This window comes from Crassostrea angulata, chromosome 1 (assembly GCF_025612915.1).
Source record: "Crassostrea angulata isolate pt1a10 chromosome 1, ASM2561291v2, whole genome shotgun sequence".
Lineage (NCBI taxonomy): Eukaryota > Metazoa > Mollusca > Bivalvia > Ostreida > Ostreidae > Magallana > Magallana angulata.
In genome coordinates, this window is record NC_069111.1 from 30,621,951 (window position 1) to 30,647,962 (window position 26,012).

General features: G+C 33.6%; 2 protein-coding genes across 10 annotated transcripts in view; one reads left to right on the plus strand and one right to left on the minus strand.

The window, feature by feature from the left end:
* LOC128164593 (3-hydroxyisobutyrate dehydrogenase, mitochondrial-like) lies at window positions 1-5,228 on the plus strand. The gene is made up of 9 exons (XM_052828527.1): window positions 1-114; window positions 249-265; window positions 590-725; window positions 1,681-1,798; window positions 2,044-2,165; window positions 2,560-2,693; window positions 3,044-3,120; window positions 3,730-3,886; window positions 4,118-5,228. The coding sequence occupies exons 1-9, from the start codon at window positions 15-17 to the stop codon at window positions 4,310-4,312; spliced, it is 1,056 nt and encodes a 351-aa protein (XP_052684487.1). The 5' UTR covers window positions 1-14; the 3' UTR covers window positions 4,313-5,228.
* Window positions 5,229-9,449: 4,221 nt separating this feature from the next.
* Window positions 9,450-26,012, minus strand: part of LOC128189501 (thrombospondin type-1 domain-containing protein 7A-like) — an 84,465-nt gene continuing 67,902 nt past the window's right edge. For 8 of the 9 annotated variants that reach the window (XM_052861139.1, XM_052861186.1, XM_052861146.1 and 5 more), the window contains 3 exons: window positions 20,235-20,447; window positions 18,747-18,828; window positions 15,786-17,900 (listed from right to left, as the gene is read on the minus strand). In XM_052861139.1, the coding sequence (XP_052717099.1) occupies window positions 16,370-17,900; window positions 18,747-18,828; window positions 20,235-20,447 (1,826 nt within the window). In that variant the 3' untranslated portion in view covers window positions 15,786-16,369. Of the gene's footprint in view, window positions 11,142-15,785; window positions 17,901-18,746; window positions 18,829-20,234; window positions 20,448-26,012 lie in introns of those variants that run through there. The other variant, XM_052861202.1, reaches the window with a different exon arrangement.

Below are 26,012 nucleotides of genomic sequence, written 5' to 3' on the forward strand. Positions count from 1 at the left end.
TCGAGGTTTTGAAAATGGCAGGGGTCAGCAGAACTGTTTTAACAACAACACAAATGTTTTCAAGGTTTGTGACAAATACAAGCAAGAACATTTCTTGCAAAAGATGTTTTTCAGGTGAGAATAGATTGTACATGGATATATGAAAATGCAAATTAAAAAAGATGTGCAATTAGGAAGAATACGAATGTCAATTGTCGGAGTTCGAATTTCCTCTACCTTATTCAACTAAACATATAATTTGTTTTCAGTAACAAGGCCAGTGCAGGTAAGACATTAACACTCAATTCCTAGTATTAAAATAATCATTTATATGTTTCATGATATTTATTCATATTTATTCACGTGTCAACAGTGGATGGCACACATTAAAGATTTTAAATTAATGTACTTAACGTTTTCATAATCATTAAAAAAATGAAGCAGCGTTTTTCAGAGAAAAAAGCTGTAAAATTTTTTAACTAGTCTGTAATCATGACCTTGTGTTTGTGTGAAATCAATGTTTTGTGTATTTAAAAAAATGAATTTTTTTTTCATCTGTATCAGACAGTTAGTTTATTACACTTTAATATGGTTGATTTTTGTTTCAAAGGGAGACAAACCTCTTATTGGTTTTATTGGCCTTGGAAACATGGGGAACCACATGGCCAGGAACCTGGTCAGTAAGGGATACCCTGTCCTGGTTTATGACGTCAACACAGCTGCTGTAGATGGGCTGAAACAAGCTGGTAATTATTTTTCTGATACCTGTAGTTCTTGCTTAAGAGTAGACCACCTTATAAATATTTTTTGTTTTCCCTTGGACTCAGTGTCTTAACATAGAGCGTTTACTAGGGAAAAAAAATCAAGATTGTATCATAATTAAATTTTAAAGTAAATCCACCCTCCTGTGACATCATACATTTTACATAAACCATGAATTCATTAAAATTCTTGCAAGTAGATTTGTAATTTCTATGTTATCATAGGTGCACATCAAAAACTCAAATCATTGTTTACTTGGAGATATTTAATAAGCGTTTGTCATCCTTATATTCGACATAATTCAATAATGACAAAGGGAAATAACTCTTTTCTACTTTTCTCTAAGTGATATATCTAAATGCTATTATTTTTCTAATGTAAACAATTTTTTCTTTTTTTGAAAATTAATTTTAGTTTTCTGGCATAGTAAAGCAATAAAATTTAAATAGACAAACAAGTATCCATCCACTTATATTTAATTTTTAACCAAAAAAAAGTGTGATTTTCAGATGCTAATTTCAGCCTTTGGTTTTTATTACCTTACATCTTAAATAGTATGGATACATATATATTTTATTTATTTTTTGATGAAATTCAAGTCCAATAAGTTAAAAAAAAGTCAAATTTTTAACTTTGAACCAATGATTTATAGGTACGGAGTTACCTTAAAAATTTATATTCTAAAATAATCAGAATGTACATCATTTTTAACACTCGTACCTCTGCATACCTGGTATGAAGGATGACATAAAAAACTTTTTTTTTAATAGATTATTACACAACACTAACCATTCTTTTGATAAGCAATATTCATTAAATAGGGGTTTGTTAAATTAACTATGTCACAGTAGCTGCCCTTGCATCAGCCAGATAACCTCAACTGACAGTTAGTACAGAGTGAAATATTACGATACTGTTAGTCAAATAATTATTTTGTAGGTGCCAAGACTGCCAGCAATCCAGCAGAAATAGCAGCCAACACTGACAGAATTGTCACTATGTTACCTGCCAGTAAGCATGTACAGGAAGTGTACACGGGAAACAATGGTATTTTCAGGTAACTAACAATCCATGTTATATTTATTGTACTACTGGTAACAGAATTACCACCTTCCCTTTTTTACTATTGCAAACTTTTTCATTTTAAGATTTTGGTCAATTTTGTTATTAACTCAACAGGTAGATATAAACTGTAAAAAATTGCATTTGGCAACACCTAAACAAATCAGTAAACCAGACTTTCAACTTTAAAATTTATTTTCATGAACATCTGTTTTACACAGATTTTCTTTTTATTCACAGCAAGGTTGCGAAGGGCACCATAATGTTAGACAGCAGTACGATCGACCCTGCCGTCTCCCAGGACATGGCTAAGGTAGCGGAGGGGAAGGGGGCATTCTACCTGGACGCCCCTGTCTCAGGGGGTAAGAACATATATACATGCATATATATGCACTCTTAAACACAGGCTTTATTTTTTTGCCTAATTATTTTCATGGTTTTTGTAGATTAAATTTTCATGCTGTTTTGAATTTTCCAATAGCATACTAGTACATTGTACTCATGTGTAAAAAATAGCAAGTTAAACCAACAACAGAAATAAACACGTACAACATGTATATGGAAATAATAGACACCTTCACAAAATGTACATTATGTAACTTCTTATGGAAAATCTTATTTGGTTCAGACTAATTTTATTGAATAAATACAGATTCATAAAAATGTAATTTGTAACAAGGTGTAATATCATTCAAGTTCTTCCCCTAAAGATAATGTACATAAATAATCAAAATTTGTGACCATCTTTGACAACAGGAGTGAATGCAGCCAAACAAGCCCTTCTGACCTTTATGGTGGGTGGCCCAGATTCCAAGTTCCCAGAGGCCCAGGAAATCCTCCAGAACATGGGCAAGAATGTGGTCCACTGTGGGGCAGTGGGCACTGGACAGGTGAGGATTGATAGTGCTGTCCAGCCAACAGTGAACATTTTATGTAGTACAGTATACATTTATATTTGAAAAATGATATAGTATAGGTAGTTAATTTTTTATTTTTTTATTATGAAAGAAAAAAATGATTTATGTATTCATGTCCTCAAAATGAAGAGAAAAGAAAAAAAAATGTTTTTGGTTATTGATCAAAGAAAAAGTTACATGGGAGTTTTTTTTGGGGCTTTTATAGAAAAGCTCTAAAGGTGCTGTTTATTCTAGTAGCACCAGTCTATACATTTTATATCATTTAATAGATAATAAAAACATACAAGCGAGTAAACATAGCTATGGCTTATTTCACATTCCAGGCAGCTAAAATTTGTAACAACATGTTATTGGGCATATCTATGATTGGGACATCAGAAACCATGAACCTAGGAATCAAGTAAGTACACATAGTTCACATAGATATTAATAGATTTAATTAAGTTATCAAAATGGCTTATAAATGATATCCAAACATGTCTGTTGTAATATGCAAATAAGGATTACGCAAAGAACATGTAATAGAGGTGAAATAGCCGAGTATGACATGGTAGATTTCAAATTACATGTAGCAGATGTGAGTGAAAAATGAATATAAGTAAAGTTATACATACTTTTATTGATGAACTAAAAGTTGGAATATATTTAAATTACATTGGAGATTAATAGTTTTAACCTTTTTAAAACAATAATTACTGATTAAGTTGTGACTTGGTGACGCTCATCAATTAAAAAGAATTAAGAAAAGTTTTAGAGGTGTATAAAATATATAAATATTTTTTGCACCTCTACATTTAGAGCTACATTGAATAAATTGTTTTTAAGTCTGAAACTAAACAAGACTTATTTTTCTTTGACCCCCATAAAGCCAGTTATGAGTTCAAAAAAGAAATATCTATGTATACTGATCTGACATGGTTGCTACATTCGTATTTTGAACATGAACTACATGGCATATTAAACACCTGCAACAGATACATTCTTTTCTGATGTCATGAACTATTTTTAGACTGGGACTTGATCCTAAGATGCTGGCAAAGATTTTGAACATGAGCTCTGGTCGCTGCTGGTCCAGTGATACATACAATCCCTGCCCCGGGGTGTTCGAGAATGTACCCTCCAGCAATAACTATGATGGGGGATTTGGTACTGCTCTGATGACAAAGGTAAAACCAGTTTTTGTGGAGAGAGAGAGAGAGAGAGAGAGAGAGAGAGAGAGAGGAGAGAGAGAGAATGCTATGTGCAAAAGTAATTGAACTTTGGTATTTAATTTACTTAATTTCTGGCAAATTTGTTAAAATTGATACTATTTACAAAAGTCTTTTCTTGGATCAATAGTAAAATACCTGGAACAATGTAGTATACAATTACCTACACAAAATTGATCATGATTTCAGGATTTGGGATTGGCTAACAATGCGGCCAAAGACACCAACTCAGCTGTGAGCTTGGGGCAGCGAGCATTTGAGATTTACACCAAGATGACTGAGAAGGGCTACGGCGGTAAAGACTTCTCTGTCATCTTTAAGATCCTTGAGGAAATGTCTGGCCCTGAGGTGGAGAAGAAAAAGAAGGAATTCTTTGATCAATGAGTGTAACATTCCCTGCATAATATTCATTTGATAGGAGTATGTCTCTGTTTTAGATTATAAGTCATTGATGGAATTTATTTCCTAATCAGTCATCGATCTTTACAGTAAACTCTTATAGAATGTGTCAGCCTTTGTTTTGGAAATTTTGGTGAGATGATAGGGCACTGCAATGTTTCTTGTTTTTTTGTTTTTGCACAATTGTTTTTCATGCGGTGAAGCAAAACTAACAGGTCATTCCTTTTAATGAATTATTTTTTAAGGACGTTTGAGAGTCTTTTGTGAGATTTTTATTCATCTAGACATGTACATTAGATAGACTATACTTTGGGTTAAAGTAACCAACTTTTCTAAATCATTCGCTTTATATATGCCATTGCTGTTATATTAAATTGTGATAGGTCATGTAATGAATCATTTTGATACATTTTTATGCTTTGATGGATGTATATTTTGTATCGAAAAAAGATTGTGTGATATCTACACATGCATACACCAAGATAATACACAAACACTCATAAATGGCACATGTTGATCACTGTGGCACTGTATAGAGTATTAAGAATTTGTGTATTAAGGACAATCTATTTACTGCATTATATGAATTAAGATCAGTACTGAAATCCCAACAAATACTCATTAGATGATAAATGCCAGATCAAAATGGTAGATCAACTCAGTAATGCATAATTATATTAAAATCTTAGAATCTTTTATTTTCATTCTGTTTACCCAATATTTGGACAAATGAAGACAGCCATGTTTTTTGTGTAAATCTATTTTAAAGAGACAGTTTCTAGCACAAAATGTTATTCTTAATGCCCAGTTTCAGGTCTTTCATTAATAAACATGTATAATTTATATGTACATGTATGTGTTTGGATCAGTAAATGGATTTGTAATAAAGTATTTGGATTTCTATGAGTAGTAACTTTTATTCCAGTTTACTTTAAATAACTATTTCATTAATAGTTCACTGGCCAAACATTGGCCAATAGTCAAGGGCAGTCCAAAAATGATCACATTGGAAAATAAGAATTTTAAAAGTAATATTGATCAAATGATTTTTAAGGAAAAAAATCATACATTAATTGTTCCTCTTTATTTGTATGATAACTTTCATGGATACTAGTCTATAATGTCTTTATTTGTGAAACCTTGCCATTAAGAGTCATTGGGTGTTTTCCCAACTATTGCCTTTTCCCGCACCTGCATTTATTCCTACGACCCCTGGCTCCTCTAGCTTCTCATGTCGTCCATCCAACTTTTCCACAGGTCGTCCATCCGATTTTTTTCACCTTCCCAGGTCGTCGATCCGTCCGAATTTTCCCAGGTCTTCAATTTAATTTTTTCAGACGGGGGCTACAGACCTGCAGCTACATTTCTCAGTGTGTCTCTACATCCGGGCTTTGAAGAATGGGTTTGTTTCTGATTCTCCCTCTCTTGTTATGACAAAATATTTTTCTTCTCTCGAGAAAGATGGTCCTCTGAATTCGATCAGAGACAAACGATATTTTAAGCTCAGATATACGTTTGTTAATATATGTTATCATCAATCTAGTACCAACTGCTAAACCCAAAACTAGTCAGTTCCATAATATCGACCTTCATCAAAGTACTGAGAGTACTGGGACGCAGATTTACTTTTCAAGTAGATTCAGCATGCTAAGTATGTTAGAACCATTTTAACAAGACCTTGGACTTTCAGTAGGACGTAACTATCTATTTCTTGCGTCAAAACAAGTTAAAAATGACGCTGGTTTCATGTGAAATATATGTACCGATTGCGTAGTCTTTGCTCAAAAGCCAGACAAATCTTGTTGATTTCAAAGAGCAATGGCAGAGTGGCCTTCAATGAAATAGACAGGCCTACGTCACATTGATGTTTGCAGCAACTACCCAAAGTCCAAGCTCTTGTTAAAATGGTTCTAAGTCAATAGTACCCTTAGATGCATCACCCATTGCCAAGTTTTGAAGATTAGTGTAGGATCAATAATGACATAGATAAGGGACCTCCAAAACCTTCAACCTGCCGTTGACGCTGATTGTATATATAAATAACGTATGGGGACCTTCAAAATCTTTGACCTGACGCCGACGCTGATGGTTTAGTACATGTAAACCGTAAGCTCTGCCCAACTTTGTTTTGGTGAGCTAGCAATGAATTGAGTGAAAATTAAATTGGATAATAATAAGTTTATTAAAAAGCGTGTTGGATTTAAAAATTTAAAACCAGTTTTGTGATCACATTTTCACGACGTGGCTGAGCTTTCAATAGACTATGGTCAAAAGTCCATGCCTTTCGCCTCAATTTTTTTTTTATCAATAATGATCAATATTTCTTAACACAATTTGGCAAGACTAAAATGTAACCATTTTCACTAAAGTATTATTTACTGGCGGAGCCGCAAGAGGAAAGACTGAAGATTGGAACCATTTTCTGGCTGTGGCATAGGAATACCGCCGAAAATTATACTTTATTATTATTAGGGTCTTCCGTTTCCAACGGAAGACCCTCTTGTTTTTCTTCATTAGGGTCTTCCGTTTCCAACGGAAGACCCTCTTGTTTTTCTTCGGTTTCTTTTTATTATTATTTTATTTTTTATTTTTTTCTGACTCCTGCTCAGGTTTATATCTCAAAAAGTTTTCATCCGATTTCAACGAAATTTTCAGAGCTTTTGTAAAGTTACCGTGCCTCAAAGATGTTAAAGTTTATGCATTTACGTCACTTCCGTTCAAATTTGGCGGCCATTTTTAAATCTAAAAAAAGTGATTTTGTCCGGAAGAAATCTCCGTAAACTTTAAAGATATTGCTTTGAAATTTTTACAGATGATAGATGTATCAATTCTTTAATGTACTGGGGGGTTTAAAATTTTATTCATCAATTTTGCTCAAAACCGGAAGTAGTTCCAATTTTTGAAAATTTTAATTTTTTGTAACAAAATAATACAATACCACAGTATTATAGAATTTGCCATGATGAATTTAAATCTTAAATCAGTTTCAACATCGAACGATGTATTGCAGAGATATTTGGGATTAATTGCAGAGATATTTGGGATTAAAAATCGATTTTTTTCGGAAATTTTGATTCCGCGTTCTAGGTTTAAAAAATAGCATAATGTTCAAAGTGAAATTAACTCGTACCAAAAATAATTCGATTTTTTGTAAAGTCTTACTTTGACATGTTCGGATTTTTTTTGTTAGGTCGTTCTTGGAATCGTTAAGGTATTTATTAATTCGTACTCGGAATCATTCGGATTTTGTTAAGTCGTACCAAGAATTATTCGATTTTTTAATTTTTTTTAAAGTTACCATTGTTATTGGTTTAAGAACTCTGCTTCTTGAAGGAACATCTAGCTTTACTCTCGACATTAACGGAAGACCCACTCGTTGCTTTGAAACGAGCGTTGCTCTAGTTTTTTAAAATTATTATTTTATTTTATTCTGACTCCTTCTCGGCTTTATATCTCAAAAAGTTTTCATCCGATTTCAACGAAATTTTCAGAGCTTTTGTAAAGTTACCGTGCCTCAAAGATGTTAAAGTTTATGCATTTACGTCACTTCCTTTCAAATTTGGCGGCCATTTTTAAATCTAAAAAAAGTGATTTTGTCCGGAAGAAATCTCCGTAAACTTTAAAGATATTGCTTTGAAATTTTTACAGATGATAGATGTATCAATTCTTTAATGTACTGGGGGGTTTAAAATTTTATTCATCAATTTTGCTCAAAACCGGAAGTAGTTCCAATTTTTGAAAATTTTAATTTTTTGTAACAAAATAATACAATACCACAGTATTATAGAATTTGCCATGATGAATTTAAATCTTAAATCAGTTTCAACATCGAACGATGTATTGCAGAGATATTTGGGATTAATTGCAGAGATATTTGGGATTAAAAATCGATTTTTTTCGGAAATTTTGATTCCGCGTTCTAGGTTTAAAAAATAGCATAATGTTCAAAGTGAAATTAACTCGTACCAAAAATAATTCGATTTTTTGTAAAGTCTTACTTTGACATGTTCGGATTTTTTTTGTTAGGTCGTTCTTGGAATCGTTAAGGTATTTATTAATTCGTACTCGGAATCATTCGGATTTTGTTAAGTCGTACCAAGAATTATTCGATTTTTTAATTTTTTTTAAAGTTACCATTGTTATTGGTTTAAGAACTCTGCTTCTTGAAGGAACATCTAGCTTTACTCTCGACATTAACGGAAGACCCACTCGTTGCTTTGAAACGAGCGTTGCTCTAGTTTTTTAAAATTATTATTTTATTTTATTCTGACTCCTTCTCGGCTTTATATCTCAAAAAGTTTTTATCCGATTTCAATGAAATTCTCAGAGCTTTGTAAAGTTACCGTACCTTTGCAATGTTAAAGTTTTATCATTTATGTCACTTCCGTTCAAATTTAACGGCCATTTTTAATTTTTATGAAAGTGATTTTGTCCGGAGGAAATATCCGTAAACTTTAAAGATATCGCTTTGAAATTTTTACCGATGATAGATGTATCAATTTTATGGTGTACTGGGGGGTTTAAAATTTTATTCATCAATTTTGCTCCAAACCGGAAGTAGTTCCAATTTTTGGAAAATTTCATTTTTTTTAACAAAATAAAACAATACTACAGTGTTATAAAATTTGCCATGGTGAATTCAAATCACTTTGCGCGTTCGACATTTACGGAAGATCCACTCGTTGCTTTGCTCTAGTTTTTAATTTTTAAATTTTTTTTAAACCATGTTTTAATTTTCTTTATAGATTCATTAAGGAAGGTACACCACCATCTGAGATATTACCGGTATGATAGTGTTTACAACATCTGGATACTATTTTACAGGCAAATACCGGTATTTCCTAGAAATGAGTAAACATAACTATTCAACGTGTTTAAATTAAATGATTCAGCTAGATCAAATTGCTTATACATGTACTAATAGTGAAACTATAAAACGGTTTTTGTAAGGAGGATTCGGATACAGGACGGCATAGAATTTCAGGCTTGGTGGATTCGGTGAAGAAGTTAAAAATGTGATTATGTAACGCCGAGAAGCATACAAACATGCTTCCAAAATAATTTCTCAATTGAACTGGAATGTTTGAAAACTCCAAATTTGTTAAAAATAAAAAGCTGACACTTTGTCTATTAGATAGAATTTATTAACAAAATCTCAGATAAAATCAATAAAAAGTTATCATTCTGACACAACAGAAGGGAAGGAATGATACGAACTGTTTCCAAACTATATAATATTTATACTGATTAATAAAACCCACATATACGCATAACAAAACGCCGTGATGCCTCGCGCTAGCATCACAACATTAATGGCTACTGATGACTGTACAGAGACACTCTATTTACACCAGGTTTCTGGAATTTGTCAATCAAACAAAACTGGGGGTATGATACCAGCGGTTTCTATAAAATCTATGTTTTCTCTAATGAGTCCCCCCTCTCTAATTTACTATCCTAAAATAATTCCAAATATGGAACCCCGAGGGGTTATAAATGAGCAGTGTAAGGAGACGTCAAGGCGGACCTGAATGTAAACATACATCACGCCTGTCTCAGATGTCAGAAATCTCATAGCTTGTTTTTGCACACATCGCATGGTGGGAATTCGTGCAGCGGATGTTGATCACAAAAGAGGAAGCTCGCAAGGGAATTATGGGAAAGGAAAATTGGGAACAACAACGGAGACTTGATACGAGCCTTTGTACAATGTCATGGAAACATTGCTGACGAATTAATGCATTTTCATATGAGTAATTACAATAATAAAACAAAAAATAAAATAAAACCACACACGGTAGAAAAAATGTCATGGATACCTCGTAGTGCAAAATCAACAACTTGAAAGCTTATTATGAAATGACCAATACGTATGTTTTACGATGCTGATGTGTTTCTTTCATCATTTACAAAACCAGACACTCTAAATACCATACATCCATATCTGAACCAGTATTCAATGCAGTCGCACACTCAGTCATTTATATTTAATCAATATGTACACAAATCGTTAAACTTTCAAATAAATTAACAAAACATGAAAAACATTGGCTATCAAAAAATGACATCTATATACACGTGTATTCTGAGTATGATAAAAATCATGATATAACTGATATATAACTTTAATAATGAGCACTTCAAAACATAGTTAAAAATAATTCATAAAACAATCAACTTAAACAATGATAATTTCTATCATTAAAAGCCCAATAAATACAACATTTTCTACTTTAATCAAAACTACAAATATTACTCAATGCAAACTTATTGTAACCTTTTCAGAAAAGAAAAACTACACTTTAATCATTAAAATACAATTATAACTCATCTTTTCTAAGTTATCGTCACAAATCAAAAAATATTATCAACAGCAAAAAATAAAATAAAGACAAGTATGTCACAAGTCCATTCTTGTTAGTGGCAATATCACAGGAATAATGCAGAGACGCATGTTATATTCAGTCTTTGAAAATGTTTGCAAACCAAACTCTTTTCCACCTGTCCACAGACAGCCAATCAAATCTCACGACACTTTTACTTCTCTCAAACTTCTGCTAGCAGAAGAAGAGACGAACCAATCAAAATAATGGAACGTCGACCAATGAAAATGGAGATATCTCAGACATCTTTTTGGTTGTCGTCATCAATGGAATACGTGACGACGACAGCCGACTTTCGGTTGAGGTCATTGGGGTCAGAGAGATGGCTGCGCGGGTCCAGTTTATCGTTGGTCACCGTCAGGGTGTCCATTGATCCGCACCTCTTGATCATCATCCGCCTCATGCTAGCTCTCTCCTTCATTACTGACCGACTAAAAAAATAAAGAAAAATCAAAATTAACTTTAAAAAAAAAATCAAAAGATCTGATCGATTAAAAATAAAGTAAAATAAATGAAATGAGCATCTAACGAAGATTTATAAGAAAGTCTACGTAGCCATTTTAGGGTTGTTTTATCATTAATTTCATGATTAATTGTTCAAAATTAGTACCGTTGTTTTATTTTGATCATGATGAAAATATCAAGACAAACCTCAGTTTTATTTAAAAATAAGGTAACAAGAGCGCCAGAAATGATAGAACTTGGTACATCGTGCATTTATTAGATACCAAGATTACAATTAATGGGTAATTCAATTTGTTAAAACGTTACACCATCAGAGATACAGTGATCAAAATGATGCTCGTACAAAAAACAAATGCATTTGGACATTTTTAAAAAAATGAGTATTTTCGAATTCTCGTTAATCAATAGGTCAATCCGTCAATATTTTGGACAGGTTCCCAATTACAAAATAACTGTTTGATACTATATGATATATTTAATTACTGTTTAAATATATGAATTCATTTTCCCTAGAAATCCTATACGTAATTTGGAACGTAGATATCTGGCGCTAAAAATAATTAACATACCTTGAGAGTCGGTTTACATCTATAAACATAATCAATTTTAAAAAGAATAATAAAGTTTAAAATCAGTTCAAAAGACTAGAATACAAGTAGCCTGAAATATAATCTTGCAGGTCCAAAATCTGTAAGTTAATAGAAACGATCAGAAGAAAGCGCCGACTGAAAGATTGGAATATCCAAATTGTCATGTACTTTCTATATAAATCACCTGTCTGTTTACTCTCATCTATTTCATGAAAGTAGACAGATAAATTTAAGATGGGGAAATTGTCCTTGAGGGCATTAAGCACGCTTCCAAATCTTTGGCTCGTGCCAAAGAAACAGGAATTCGTTACATTTGTATAATATTTTATATGCTAGTAATTTTCCATTTATTGACCATTCGCCTTATATCTTATGAATAGCGGCATTATTTAAAATTACTTGTACATACGGTGAATATCTCTAAAACGTCAAGGTAAACTTTGACTTTAGAAATTCATTTTGTTATTTTGGGCCATTTCAAGAAATTTTCTTTTCACTAAATAAAAACACTTAATAAATAGTAGAATTTTATACATCTGTTCACCTTAATTCTTACGTTAGAGGACTTTATAAATGTATAGATTTCTGTTTTAAGACATCCTATTATCTAACATTAAGATTGTTTTTAGTTAAAACAGGTTTCCAACTGTCAAAGGAACGCGTTCATTGATAGTGGTTACTGGAAGGTGGCGCTACACCGGAAATTGAAATAGCATCAATCAAGGGGATAAAACTCCAATAAGGTATTATAATACACTAGGAAAATGTATCTTTGTTGATGTCTACTTACGGTATATCGCAATAATAATCGAATCAGAGTAATTTAATTGAGAAAATGTTAAGTACAAGAATTTAAGTAAAAGCCGATGTTTTGTTACAAGGAATCGATGTTAAACCAAATACTGTATAGTAAATAAAACATGAGCGATCTATCCGCTATGGATGGCCTGGAACCACTGGGAGCTTAATCCTTGTCCTTTCTATTGAGAGCAATGAATACTTTATACAGTCACTTCAAACAGTGAAAAGATTCGTTGAAGATACGTCATACGGTAAACCGCGTCGTAGACGCATGCAATCAAAAAATAGTCGGGAAACACTGTTTTTTGTTTTTGTTTTCATAAATCTTGATCGAATGACTGGTGTCTCCTGCCAATGGTGTGAGATCAAAACGTACTCCAATTGTTAATTCTCACTCCGATATAGGCAGCCGAGGCTGTGTAAAATCCTACAGATGAATCAACCTAGATAAGATGAGGGAAATTCTGATTATAATTAAAGGAAGGGGGGGGGGGGTATTCAGGGTCCGGTAACAAAATATGAATTTAATAAATCTCATTTAATGTAGGAGGTGTCAGCGCATGAGACATATCACGGGCATAGTATTACTTTCACAAGAAATGATGCGATTAGTTTGATATTGGTAATAGGTTCCTAGTTAGAATGCAAATTTAGTCGTCACTTCAAATCCCACTGTATTTCAGTTTGATACACTCATATTGCACACGAAAATCGCCAATTTGATAGTTAAGCCATACACTGAGAAGTTAATAATGTGGGAGCCCGGTTTCCATCATCACGGTCTTAACCTTTTCCAATGCCATCTCCTTTCACAATAAGAGCTTTCTATCGGATTCCTTTCGCAGACGATTTCCTTTCTAATTATTGCTTGTACATGACGTGCCTGTTGTTTGTTTCGTGGTTTTTTTGGCCCTATTCAGACATCTCATCAATCTATGGAAGATAATCTAACCTCTTATCGCCTATGCTCAGACGTTTATTTCAATAAAATTTAAACATTATAATGATTGCAGTTAGTTTCCAAAGACAGCGCAAACATGTACTACCCACATCAGAAAATGTCCACGAAACTTTTACATGTCAAATTCATAGGTTCATTCATATCAATATTGAAGAAATAAGGTTTGAGCTAATATGAAAATGGTTCATGCTTTTCAGAAACGAAACTGTGACATATATAGTAAACTTAAGCTTTTGTCGTTTTGTAGCAATATGGTGAATACATCCAAAAAGATGTATTCTTCTATATACGGATTCTATAAGGTTAACTAAGGTAAAAAATCAGGTAAACGTTCAGTTCAAGGTCACAATTAACAAAGACCACTTTGATCTCGCGACCTAGTATAAGTATTTTAGATTCTGTGAAAATTATTCATTAAAAAAGATAAAAGAGATAGCGAAGTCACTGTTATAGGGAGGGTCGAGGAAGAAAAACTGCGATACATACTGTACGCGTTACTTTCACAAATACGAGTTCTTTGAAGGTGACGGACGAAAAGACAGAGACATAAAAAGACAGAAGGGCAGAACTCTTTGTGGGTGTGGGCATACTATACAATTTATTATATACGTATATTTCAGCATGTTCTATTGATGTCGTAATACTGCAATCTAGAAATCAAAGCAAGAGACCGTTCCTCTAATGTAATAAGCCATACAGGGGCATAGCTTGTTCCACTGCTTCCATATGTTAATATACCAGACATTATACTCATGAAAAACCAAACAAGACGTTACGGGTGTTTCACTTGTAAAAATAAACTAGACAAATACATGTACATACCGTGTTCAACGAAATATTATACAGGCCAATAAATTATTGTTTTGTTGCTGTCGTGCATACCAATGTATAGAGTATACCCCAAAAAACAAAAATGTAAATAAGATCGTGAACAGAGCAAGGTCATGGATTATAAGGTGGGTCCCTACTCAAAATAACGCCATGATTGATAGTACTTTAAAGCATCTGTATGCACTGTATTGGAAAATGTATAATAATTATTACTGGAGAGTCACAAGTTTCTTTTTATATAACATGCATTATTGTATTAAACTATAGAGGGACCATTACTGTACCCCAGTCACCTGATTAATTTGTCTCTTATCAATGTTGTATTTCAGGTTTGTGTATTTTACTGAGTGTACTAATTACATGTAATAAGGAGTATGGGTGGTCAACAAATTACATACCTTCAATTTATAGATATGAATTTTTAAAGTTATATTAAAACAATAATTTTTGTTGTAAAATTTTAACATTTCTATACTGTAAACCAATTTTTATTCGCGGCGACTTTATTTCGCGATTCACTGGTTCGCGACGACTAATGTTCGCGACCAAACCTTATCCAGACCTGTATTGTTATAAAAACTATAGACACAGGATTGGTTCGCGGCGAGAAATATTCGCAACGAACATTTCTCGCACGCAAATAAAAGTTGGTTTACAGTATATCTTTTTGCAGAGCTTATATTACTGTATCGATATACGTGTAGTATAAAATTGGTAATGTAAACCAATCTCTCTTTATTGATTTAAATCCATAGCCCTCTCCTTCTGGTCAAAGGAAACTTCTACACTGAGCCACAAGTTTCGTATTCCGAGATTTAATAAAAGCGTAATGAATTTTATAGTCAAATCCAAAGATTTTCACTTTTCTAGCAGAGGCTTTCCATCTGTTGTCGATTAAGAATACTGTGTAGTTAAAAAATTCATCAATTTTAGAATATTTTTTTTTCTAATCTCGTGGCACTACATTTTAGGGTGCAGGTTAAAATGCAAATTACAATTCGAATTTCCCTAAACTGAATTAATTCAAGATAATTAAAGTTCTGTTTCAAAACAAGCCGATAAGTTTCCGCAGTTTAAGATACTAAAAGACAAGGATACTTAAAGACAGGGACAGCCATTGCCATTGAATGTTAATGGAGGTCTGCTGTCCTACCATAGACTGATATAATATGGCTATCCACTGAAGGCTTTGTCCTTATCTCTACGCTGCATGATTAACTGACAAGTCCAAATTATTGCTACTGCACGATTCATTATCAGAGGCACATATTGTCTTCTTTTGTAGAGCCAATAAGTCACAATGTATTGACTGCATTCTAAAGAAATCTGCATTTTCATTTATGGAGAAAGGCTTATTAAGTTTCTAGTGAATAAACCTGAATTTTCATCCTCATAATAGTTCCTGGAGAATAAATTCAAAATACGAATAATTTGTCACAAATCATAATTTACTTCACTAGCTTTCATTATTAGCATACCAGCAGTCTTAATACTGTGCTTCAAGTGTTCCACAGATATGCTCAGCAACATAGGATTTTTACATACATTTACATACATAGGCTGACATGATGCAGGTAATATACAGATGATTAAATAATTACAATCATATTGCAACGATTCTAACACTGACAAAAACACATACAAGTGAGTATCATGCAGAAATGAAGATTGTAATACTGTCATTGCAATAAAAAAAAAAAGAATCATAAATACACATGCGGGTTTTACATATATTTTAGATATTTTAGACACAATAACCTAAATAGTCCATACTGAATATGTTAGGCAAACAAGATCTTGCTTAATATCAATTCTCAGAACAAAAATGCAAGGTTTTTTCCTAACACGTTTTAAAAATTTAAATCATTCTCAAATGAACACAACCATGCTTTATTGAAAATGTTCACAAAGTGCAAGATCATTTAATTGTATTTAATTCACAAATGGGGCTAGTAGGGAAAATAAAACCCAACCTTGCCAAAACCAGAACTGCAAACTGGGTCTACAGGTTTCAAACAGGTGTAGTTTTTTTGTGACTAGAATTCTGGGATTTGACTTCTCTGGGGGAACTAGTCTGTAAAGGTCTCTTGCTTTTCTTGGACGAACCTCGATTACCTTGAGTGACGTTGTCACTCGCGGAGGGCGAGCCCACTGGGCTCACAGAATTGCACACTGGGGAACTTGGGTCATGTGACCAGTCACCTGATAGGTCAGGAATCACATTGGAGTTATGATCACTTTCAGTGGGGTCTTTCCCGTCTATCTTTTTTTGTCTTGATAGTCTGTCTCTTCTGTGAGATGTATTATTATCACTTTCCTTCAATCTTTCAGGCTGAGTCAATATTGCTTCCTCGCCAATGTCAGAAGTGCTAGGCACAAACACACAGAAACCTTCTTTTGAGTCCACAGAATCCCCATCCTCTGCTGAAGGCAACAACTGCTCGAATTCTGCTTGCTCTTGTAAATTCCCTAAAAAGACCTCTGAAATTTCTCCAACATGGTTGCCTGATGCCTCCAAAAATGGGGAATGAACATCAGACTCTAGCAGATGATCTTCTGCAGCATTTATCTCTTCATGCTGAAGAAATTCTTCTCCCCTCTGATTCAAATGTTCATTTGATGTGTTCAAGGAATTCATTTTTTCCAAATAGTCATCCATACTTTCCTCAACAGGAAACCCACTGGAACTTGGGAAGGCTTGAGTCTCTCTTGAGTCTTGATAAGTCAGAGGGGCTGGTCTTCTACCTGTGTTCCCCATCTCTTCTGCAGAACTCTGTGTTGATGTCTGTGTAGAGCTGTGTTTAGCATATTTTCCATGTTCACTAAATTTTGCAGCTCTTTTCTTAAGTATCTTGTCTTTTTTGACTGAAGGTGAATTTGTGCCTGAGCAAGCACCCTGTGAGTTAGAGGTGGGTATAGAAATGGCAGAGTCCGACTGACTTCGTTTCACCTGTGACTTGGTTGAGTCTGGACTAGAAGTCTCTGTATCTAAGGAATCACCTAAATAGTTGTCGGTTTTGTCCTGGGGTAGAGTGATCACTTTAGAAGATCGATGACTCTCAGCATCAGACATACTCACCGCCATGTAGTAACTGGGGGTGTGCACAAGATTACTGATTTCATTGAACTCCGTTTCCATAGATTCATCTCTCAAGGAATTTCCCTCGTGACCAATCAGACGCATGTTCTCAAGAGGCATTTTAACCCTGGTCTCGTTAATAGTTTCATGCACATGCACAGAATAAGAATTTTTAGTCATGCAAGGAATTAAGCAGGAGAGAGCATCAGCAAGACGGTTAGCCAAGCCTTTACGATTCCAGGATTGAACGTATGGACCTACATCATCTGCTAGCCGAATCTCCGTCCTGCCATTACTGGTTGTTACCATGGTTTCCACAGGAACAGGTATCTGACTGCAGACGTTACAGTTCTCATTGCCTTGGCGAGATATTCTAGTGGCGGTGTCCGTACTCTCTATGCCTATGGACTTTTTCTCCTCTTTTGGCTCACCATGAGGACGTGGCCCATTTTTAAAGAAATCGCTGTGCATAAAAAGAAAAAAATGTACGACAAATTGACAACATGTAGAAAATATAGAGTACTGGGTGTACCAATCCATTTAATTCAAATTCTGATGTTACAATGATTTTCATCCATAAAAAATAAAACCAACCTAAAAACCGATAGTATAGTGAACCAAAATAAAATATGGTATTGGCTTTTGATCTTCAACTGGTGTGAATATTGATAATACATGTACTAAAATTTCACCTGGATATTTCCCAACATCCAGTTTTTTTAATGATGCCAAAAAAACCACACAACACTGTCAAACACAGCTAATCAAGAGCCTTGAAGATTTTTTTTTTGGATCAAGGAATGATTTAACAGATAATATCATCGTTGCTTGAAATGTCCTTGATTTTCGTCCCCAGTGTTTGACAGATGGAGACAAAATTTATCATGCTGCAACAACTTAAGGTTTAATGGCTTATGCAATGTGCAGCCACATAAAGCTTTGACTAGATGTCAATAATTAACCAACTCAATGAGTCACAAGACGAGAGATTATGTGATGACTTTGGAATGAGCCTTAGGAAACTAGATTTATGATAGGAATAATTTTTTATCATTCATGTAGGTATTCTGCTTTTAGAATGGTTTGGTACACCTCAATATTTTAAATCAAAATTGAATTAATAGGAATATATTGAAAGAAGACACTAATCTAATACATTATTCAAATAAATTTTTTGAAGATAAGCATCAGAAATTACTTTTGATAGGAAGCTACAATGTGAGCAAATAATAACAACAAATCTGCGAAATGAAACTTATGAATTAGAGAGAGCGAGAGAGCATTGTAGTACATGAGACAACAGTGTTACCTCATGTGGTACAGGGCCAGAGCCACAAACACGATGAACAGAGTCCCTGCTGCCACCACCGCATACATCCAGTAGTTAGTCTCTGTGACAAACAAATAAAATTATGAATAATATCGTAAAACAACTTTTATTCGCATTTGGAAAATAAAATTTTTTGCAATGTTCGTGAAAGCCTCGTCATTGTGAATATTTGTCGCTGTGAACCAGTCCTAAAATATCTTTAGTACTATATTTTTCAGATAATCTACATTTAAATTGCAAAAATTAATCGCTGCGAACCAATTTTTCTTTGGTAACTCCAAATAAAGAAGTCGTGAATAAAAAAATGATTTACAGTAATGTATCACCAGTGGAAAGCAAGGAGTTCTACAGTAAAATACAGTTACAGCGAACACACTTAAAACAAATTCATGCTTACAGTGAGGTCATTTTCATTCCCCTAATCTTAAAAATGTTCGTTAAACTTTTTTGATAAACAAATTACAGTTATATTTGAATTGATTTCGCTCATGTCTGGCCTTTTGCTTTAACCTTGTTTTACTGTACATCATATTCTTTACATAACATTTAATTATAGCACTTACATTTTTAGTAAAATAATCCCATTTAATATTTCAATTCCCTCCCCCCCCCCTTCCCCCCCCCCCAACAACCTGGGGGGTGGATGAAGAAAAAACAAGTAAATGAAAAAAAAAAATACATGAATTATCCACAAAGGAAATACTTGTAAGGGAACAAAAATTTATAGATTCTCCACTGACTACATATATAACGATTAGTACCAGATGGTGGATTTTTATGTAGGAGTATAGGTACACGGTTACTGAACATTACTGCTAGTATTTTTATCCCATTTTGGCACCATATGCTACTTTTTCGAAGACGACTGGGAAACAACAGCTTAACTGATGATGTTTTGATCACCTTGCACTTTCAGTGAATAAACATATCAACATAAAAAAGCATTGCTCTAGCTTTGCTTCAAGGTAACATATTGTTCATGCAATGATATATTGTCTGGGAGAGACAATGAAAACAATGCCATGCGATTGTTTGTTGTGTTCATTAACTTGCGTCTCAACTTGCTGAAAAATCATTAAACAGTATTGCTTTTCCAGAATAATCTATTAATGTCTCATCTATATGCTCCAAAAAAAGAGATGATATAAAATTATAAAGATAATAAAATCAGACTGATGCAACGCGATTTTGGTAAAATAAAATGATAAAAGTGGCCACATTTGTACATATATATGTACAGTTATCATTTGAATCTCAAATTTTAAAACCCACAGCAAAATAGTTTGAAAGGAATTGCTATATACATGTACAAACATCAATCATCAATTCCTCTAAAGCTACATGTATGTTGTAATGTACTGGGTCTATAACTATATTTCCATCATCATTTTCGCTACAAGCAATTTGTATCGCTACTAGCTAAATTAACCAATAACTGATGTGATAAGGGTGTTATGCTCTCATTACCTATTTCCTCCTCCGAGTCCTTTTTTTGTGCCCCCACATTCAGCGTGCTGTTCTGTTCTACACATCTCACAACCTGTCCCATGATATCGGTCAGTGCCACAAAGTCCGCCTCGCACCCACAGGTATTGGTGTCATTACAGACCATGTGGTCCCCATTACATGGGGGGTCACAGGACAGAACCGACGAGGGGTGGACGGAACCATGACAGGCCTCTGTAAGAGAAGGTTCACAATGCAACTCCCAAGTTTTTGATAATTTATGAATAAATAGATATTGATATAGTTAAATGTAAAAATATAACTGAAAAATTATGTATTATTTTTTTTAAATGCTTGAATTTTTTATGTTTCCGAAAATAAGTAAAAATACCCGAAGATTTACCAGTGTACATACATGTATAAAAGATTTACCAGTGTATATAGAGATTAATAAGAAATACATGTATATAAAGCAAGTAGGGTTTTTAGACGGTGGCTATAAATAGCCACGGTCTATTGCTACGGTCCTGACCGGAAGAGTATTTCTCACGGGGACCCTAGCGGATAACGAACGATAACTCTGTTAGGTATGCAGTGTTACACGCAATGTTTTATCTATGTGTCGATTTCAGTATGATAACTAATTTTAATCTTATCAGATATTTTAAGCATTATAGCTGCTAATCATTTTGTACATATATTTAAATAATTTATGAAATTGTGTTTTATTTTAAATGAGCTGTTACCCTGTCTGCTTACGCGGTATCGATAATTTATGCACCAACTGCCAGTTATGACGTTAAACTCTGTATCAGGATCCTGCATAAACTATATCACTGCGATAATTGGCTAAGAGATCTCACAATAATCGCTTCTTGTTTTTTTTTTATGATGTAAACAATTGTCAGAAACACACACAATTTAAAAAGGTTTGCCATTTCATATTTCAGCAAGTATGCTTCATCGATAAATTCATTAATTTTCAACGCATTAATTTTAGTTGAGGAAGAAAATTGATTTTTTAGTAGCTTATTCTAAAGAATTCACAACAGATACTGATAATGAATATTAGATAAATTACATTTTATTGAACTTCAACCGATCAATGGCACACTTTCTTCTCCAAGTGTTCATGTGTTTTTTTAACAAACAAAAAACTTGAAATTTATGATACAAATGTGTTTAGTTTTGGACTATCCTATGATTTACCTTATTTTGTAACCCACTCAGTCTGTAGGAACATTAATATTATTACAGGCATGCACCTCAATATTCATCAGACAATATTTACTACTGATGTCGACGCTTTACTTGCTGCTGACTTTCTCTCAAACACGCTAATCGAAAATTCACGTGCAAATCAAGTCGCCATTTTACATGTACATGTATAAACAAACAACATTTTACGATGTTTTAAAGATTTTCAGTTCAGATTTTTGTAAGCAAATAAGGGATTAAAGACATGCTGTAAAATGTCTTGTGGATTTCACGGCGTATCAGCTCGTGTATCTCTAATTTGCAGCAAACGCTAGCTTTTTTTGTGAGAAAAAACAATCGGTTAAACTCATGCAATATTCCATATACATTTATGGTACATTGTGAACGGTAATGTAAGATATAATAATTTTGTTCAATTAACAGTTTCTGACGAATTTTTCACACTAAACTGAAATAACGCAATTTGATGAGCGAAGTACAATCTGTGACTTTAATCCATATGCACCCGTCTCTGCTATTAGAGAACCTTTTCTTTGGTTTTGGGGGATTTTTTCGCAAACAGATAACATTATTTACACATGTACGTAAATATCACCCCTTTTGTTCTCAAATAATTTTTAACTTGCGAGTATAACTCTATTATGAGCTTCCTTCGACATTTGTTTCCATTTACAAATAGGCGGGCCTATATAAATGCTCCAGTTTGTTGCGACTCGCAATCGAAATAAGTGTCATCACTCAACGAAATCTACATCGGCCGTAGAGTATACATCCATGCTATATTTGCGATAAATAATTAAACATGAAGGTAAAAAATGTGCTTCATATATGACTGTAGTATTCTGCTGAGCTACAGAACTATAACTTTCCGGAAATATTGCCGGGATTTGCGGACCGTAGATCTATTGTATAGACTATAATACATGCAAAGAATAAAATGAAATTTATATACACAGCTGTACGGTCAGAAAAACATGCGTTTAACTTGGATTTTGTTTGTTTGGTGTTTTTAAAAACTAATTTTGAATAATTAATCTATATTTCTTGTAAGTTTACTAGAAAAGTTTAATATTGCAAGTAAATTATGCGTGTTAAAGTGTACTGAGAAGCGATAAAATATACATGTGACTTTCCCAAATTCATTCAAATGATTTGAATAAATCTATAGCTAAATACAATTAGACAAATGTACTTTAAAACATTGATTAATGAAACTGCCGCGACTGAATATTGTATGATATTTTTTTCTCAAATTTTTATTCACTTTCGTTGTGAGCAAATGGAAATAATCCACTACAGTCGAAGATAAAATATTGATTGACTCTTCTGTTTCATGATGACGTGCATTCCAAAAGCAATACCAGTTTTATCAAACAGGTTCTTGCAAACCATTTCGTTTTCTGTACACCTAAATGTATAACTGTCTATGAGGACAAAAGCAAGTGTGATAGTCCACAAGCAAGTGTGATGATGCAATAGTTAGTAAAAACCTGATAAGTATTTCATCATACTAAAGCTTTATTTGTTCTCGTTACTTTGAGAAATCTACAATATCTTTAAAGCACAAAAGTCCAATCCATACTTTTCAAAAGTCAAAGACCCAAAGGTCAAAAGGGAAAAAAACAAAAATCCCCTTCTTTATACAATGAAATAGTTTGGCGTACTGTGATGAAATCGCTTTGGATTTGATTTACTCATTCAATATGTCGTGGCAACCCACATATTTAATGAGTCATTCTGCGGCAATCAAAATACATTTGTGTAGCACATGTATTACCGAAAGCGGAGTTTTAATATCAACTGATATAGATACAAACATATAGATACAAACATATAGATACAAACTTCTTTACTACAAAGGCTACTGTGATAAAGCTATGGATTTTCCCCAAAAGATGACGATAAAGAGACACAACATTTGTAAAGTGTGGATTGTGAACACAACTACGATTTCCACAGAATTATCCATGTAAGTAACTCACGACAAGTTGTGCTAGTATGAGATGATGGCTGTGGATTTTCGACAACAATAATTTACATACATGTAATATGCCACTTTCAAACAGCGCCACCGTCTAACAGTACTTTCAGTACTTTGATTAATTACTATTCCAGTCTATTCTTTAGTCTGAGAAACCAGACCAAGCATTTAATAAAGGATATCACAGTATATATGTGTTCACGTGTCCTTAATTACAAACCAAAAGAACTTTATTAAGGTCTTCCGTTTCCAACGGAAGACCTTATAGTGATTGTTAGGTTTTTTCTTTCTTTCTTATTATTATTATTATTTTTTTCCCCTTTTTCTCTCGTGAATTTCTCAGAGATGTCTTGATGGATTTTTATAAAATTTTCAGGAATGACAGAAAATAAAAAGATCTAGAGGATTTTAATTAAAAATGTTCTAAATTCACTTCCGGTCGTCCGTTTCCTGTCCCGCGACAAAAAGCTTGTCACCTCGAGATCTAAGAAACGGTAAAGACTTAAACATTCAAACTTTGTGGGATGATAGACCTATAGCTGTAGATGTGTTTAAACACTTTTGTTTTGTTCGTCATAACTTCCGGTCGTCACCGGAAGCACATAAAAAATATTTTTTTTTACGCATCAATTTTTTTGTCAATAGAATAAATATAAGAATAAATCTATACATAGGAAATCTCTGCGATGTAATATCAACAAAAAATTTCTACTTCCGGTGAGATATCTCAATTATCTCAGGTAGCTTTTTTAAAACACATTTTGTACCCGCGAGATATCAGAAACTATAAGCGATCAAGACACGAAACTTTCATAGATGATAGACATTTGATTGAAGATGTGTTTAACCGGTTTCATTTTATCTTCCGTCACTTCCGGTCCATACCAGAAGAGTTAAAAAAATCGAGCTGTCTATCAGTTTAACTGTTTTCCTTTGATATATTTTAGTTAGATAAATGAAAAATAATGTACAAAAGGCAAGTATACAAGAAATATTGAATACAATTTTCATTGAACACTTCCGTTTGCCCGTTTCCTGTCCAGAGACCAAAAACCTGATTTCGACGAGATCTCAAAAACAGTAATGACTTGAACAACCAAACTTTGTGGGATGATAGACCTATGTATGTACATGTGTTAACACTATTTTGTTTTATCCGGCGTAACTTCCGGTCGTCACAGGAAGTACACCCAATTTTGATATTTTTATCATTCACAATAATTTTCATATCCATTTTTTATTTATGTGAGAGAAGCAATGTCTTACAGTTAAATTGATACATCTATATCAAAACGGAAGACCTTTTTGTTGCTTTTGCAACAAGAGTCTAGTTTTTAATAATACATTTATTCATAAATTGACTATTGCCTCGATAAAGCCCCAGAATTTTCGTCTGAGCTCTTTAAGTGAAATTGACATGCCTCATAGAAAGGTATAATTCCTTGTTTTCATCCAATACAGAAGGAATATTATACTGCAAAAATTTCTTATAACTCCATGGACATTAGTTAAGTCAGAAAAGTATTTTCACATTGTTAGTAATTTTCATAAATAAATCTTGAGAAAAAAACCCCCCAATAATGATAAAAAGTCATTCTTACCCTTACTCATTATGGCTACAATCCTTGAAACTACATAGTCATAACCCTTTTATACCAGCTAATCACAAGGACACTCAAGTCTCTTAACACCATTAGTCAAACCGACTAATAAAACCCCGCAGCTGGATACCTAGGTTTTATGTTGCATCCGTATCAAAGACCTAACGAACTAACCATCCAACGAACACCGCGATATCCAACAAGAGCTGGGAATTCCATATAAAGAAGAGAAACCACCTTCTTAACAGATCAATGAAAACAAGCCATTATCTATATTGCCTTCGCTCCAAGTGAAGCAGGGAAGTGGTGGCCGCAATCGTATCACTGAAGGGACTGACTGTCTTGTGTGGAAACATAATTAAACTGTGATGTATCTAAAAAATATCAGCTGAACCATCTGTTGGACTGTCACAATTGATTAATCAAGTGAACTCCTTTGGGTGAACCTCTACCTCCTTCATCAAGTCCAAACACCAAAAAAAATTCTGATAAAATCTTGAAAAGAAAATATTCAAAGAGTTTTACCATGCATCCTTCTTTGGGCAATAATTATCCTTAGAATCAAATTACACCTATTTCAAACATTTAAAAATTTAAAGATGGATGTCATGTATCCATATTGATCAAAAATTTTTTGTCAGCTGCAACATCTGCACATTATAAAAAAGAGAAATAAAAAGAAAATTCATACAGTACATGTGAATTTGAATTTAACTGATCAATATGGTATGAAGATCCAAACTGTCAAATACTCTAACTTTGTACTCCATGGAAAATTGACAGACTTCATGGCTTTCAAACCCCTATAGTAATTCAAGCTTTTACAATGTTAAACATGCAAAAAAGAAAAAAACAACCCAAAAACTGAGAGCCTCAAAGGACAACACCACTGTCTCTGTTAATTTGTCACTGAGTGGGTGAAAAATGTCCCTGACAAGACGTGCTCTAGATCCAATCTACAACGAGGTTAATCAAATCAGTGACAAGTTGAAAAAGGGA

Bases quoted from the DNA above. Each gene is read 5' to 3' on its own strand.
- LOC128164593 (XM_052828527.1), top strand. From the start codon at position 15: ATGGCAGGGGTCAGCAGAACTGTTTTAACAACAACACAAATGTTTTCA. The intron at 2,694-3,043 runs GTGAGGATTGAT...TTCACATTCCAG, and splicing joins GGGCAGTGGGCACTGGACAG to GCAGCTAAAATTTGTAACAA. The intron at 3,121-3,729 runs GTAAGTACACAT...AACTATTTTTAG, and splicing joins ACCATGAACCTAGGAATCAA to ACTGGGACTTGATCCTAAGA.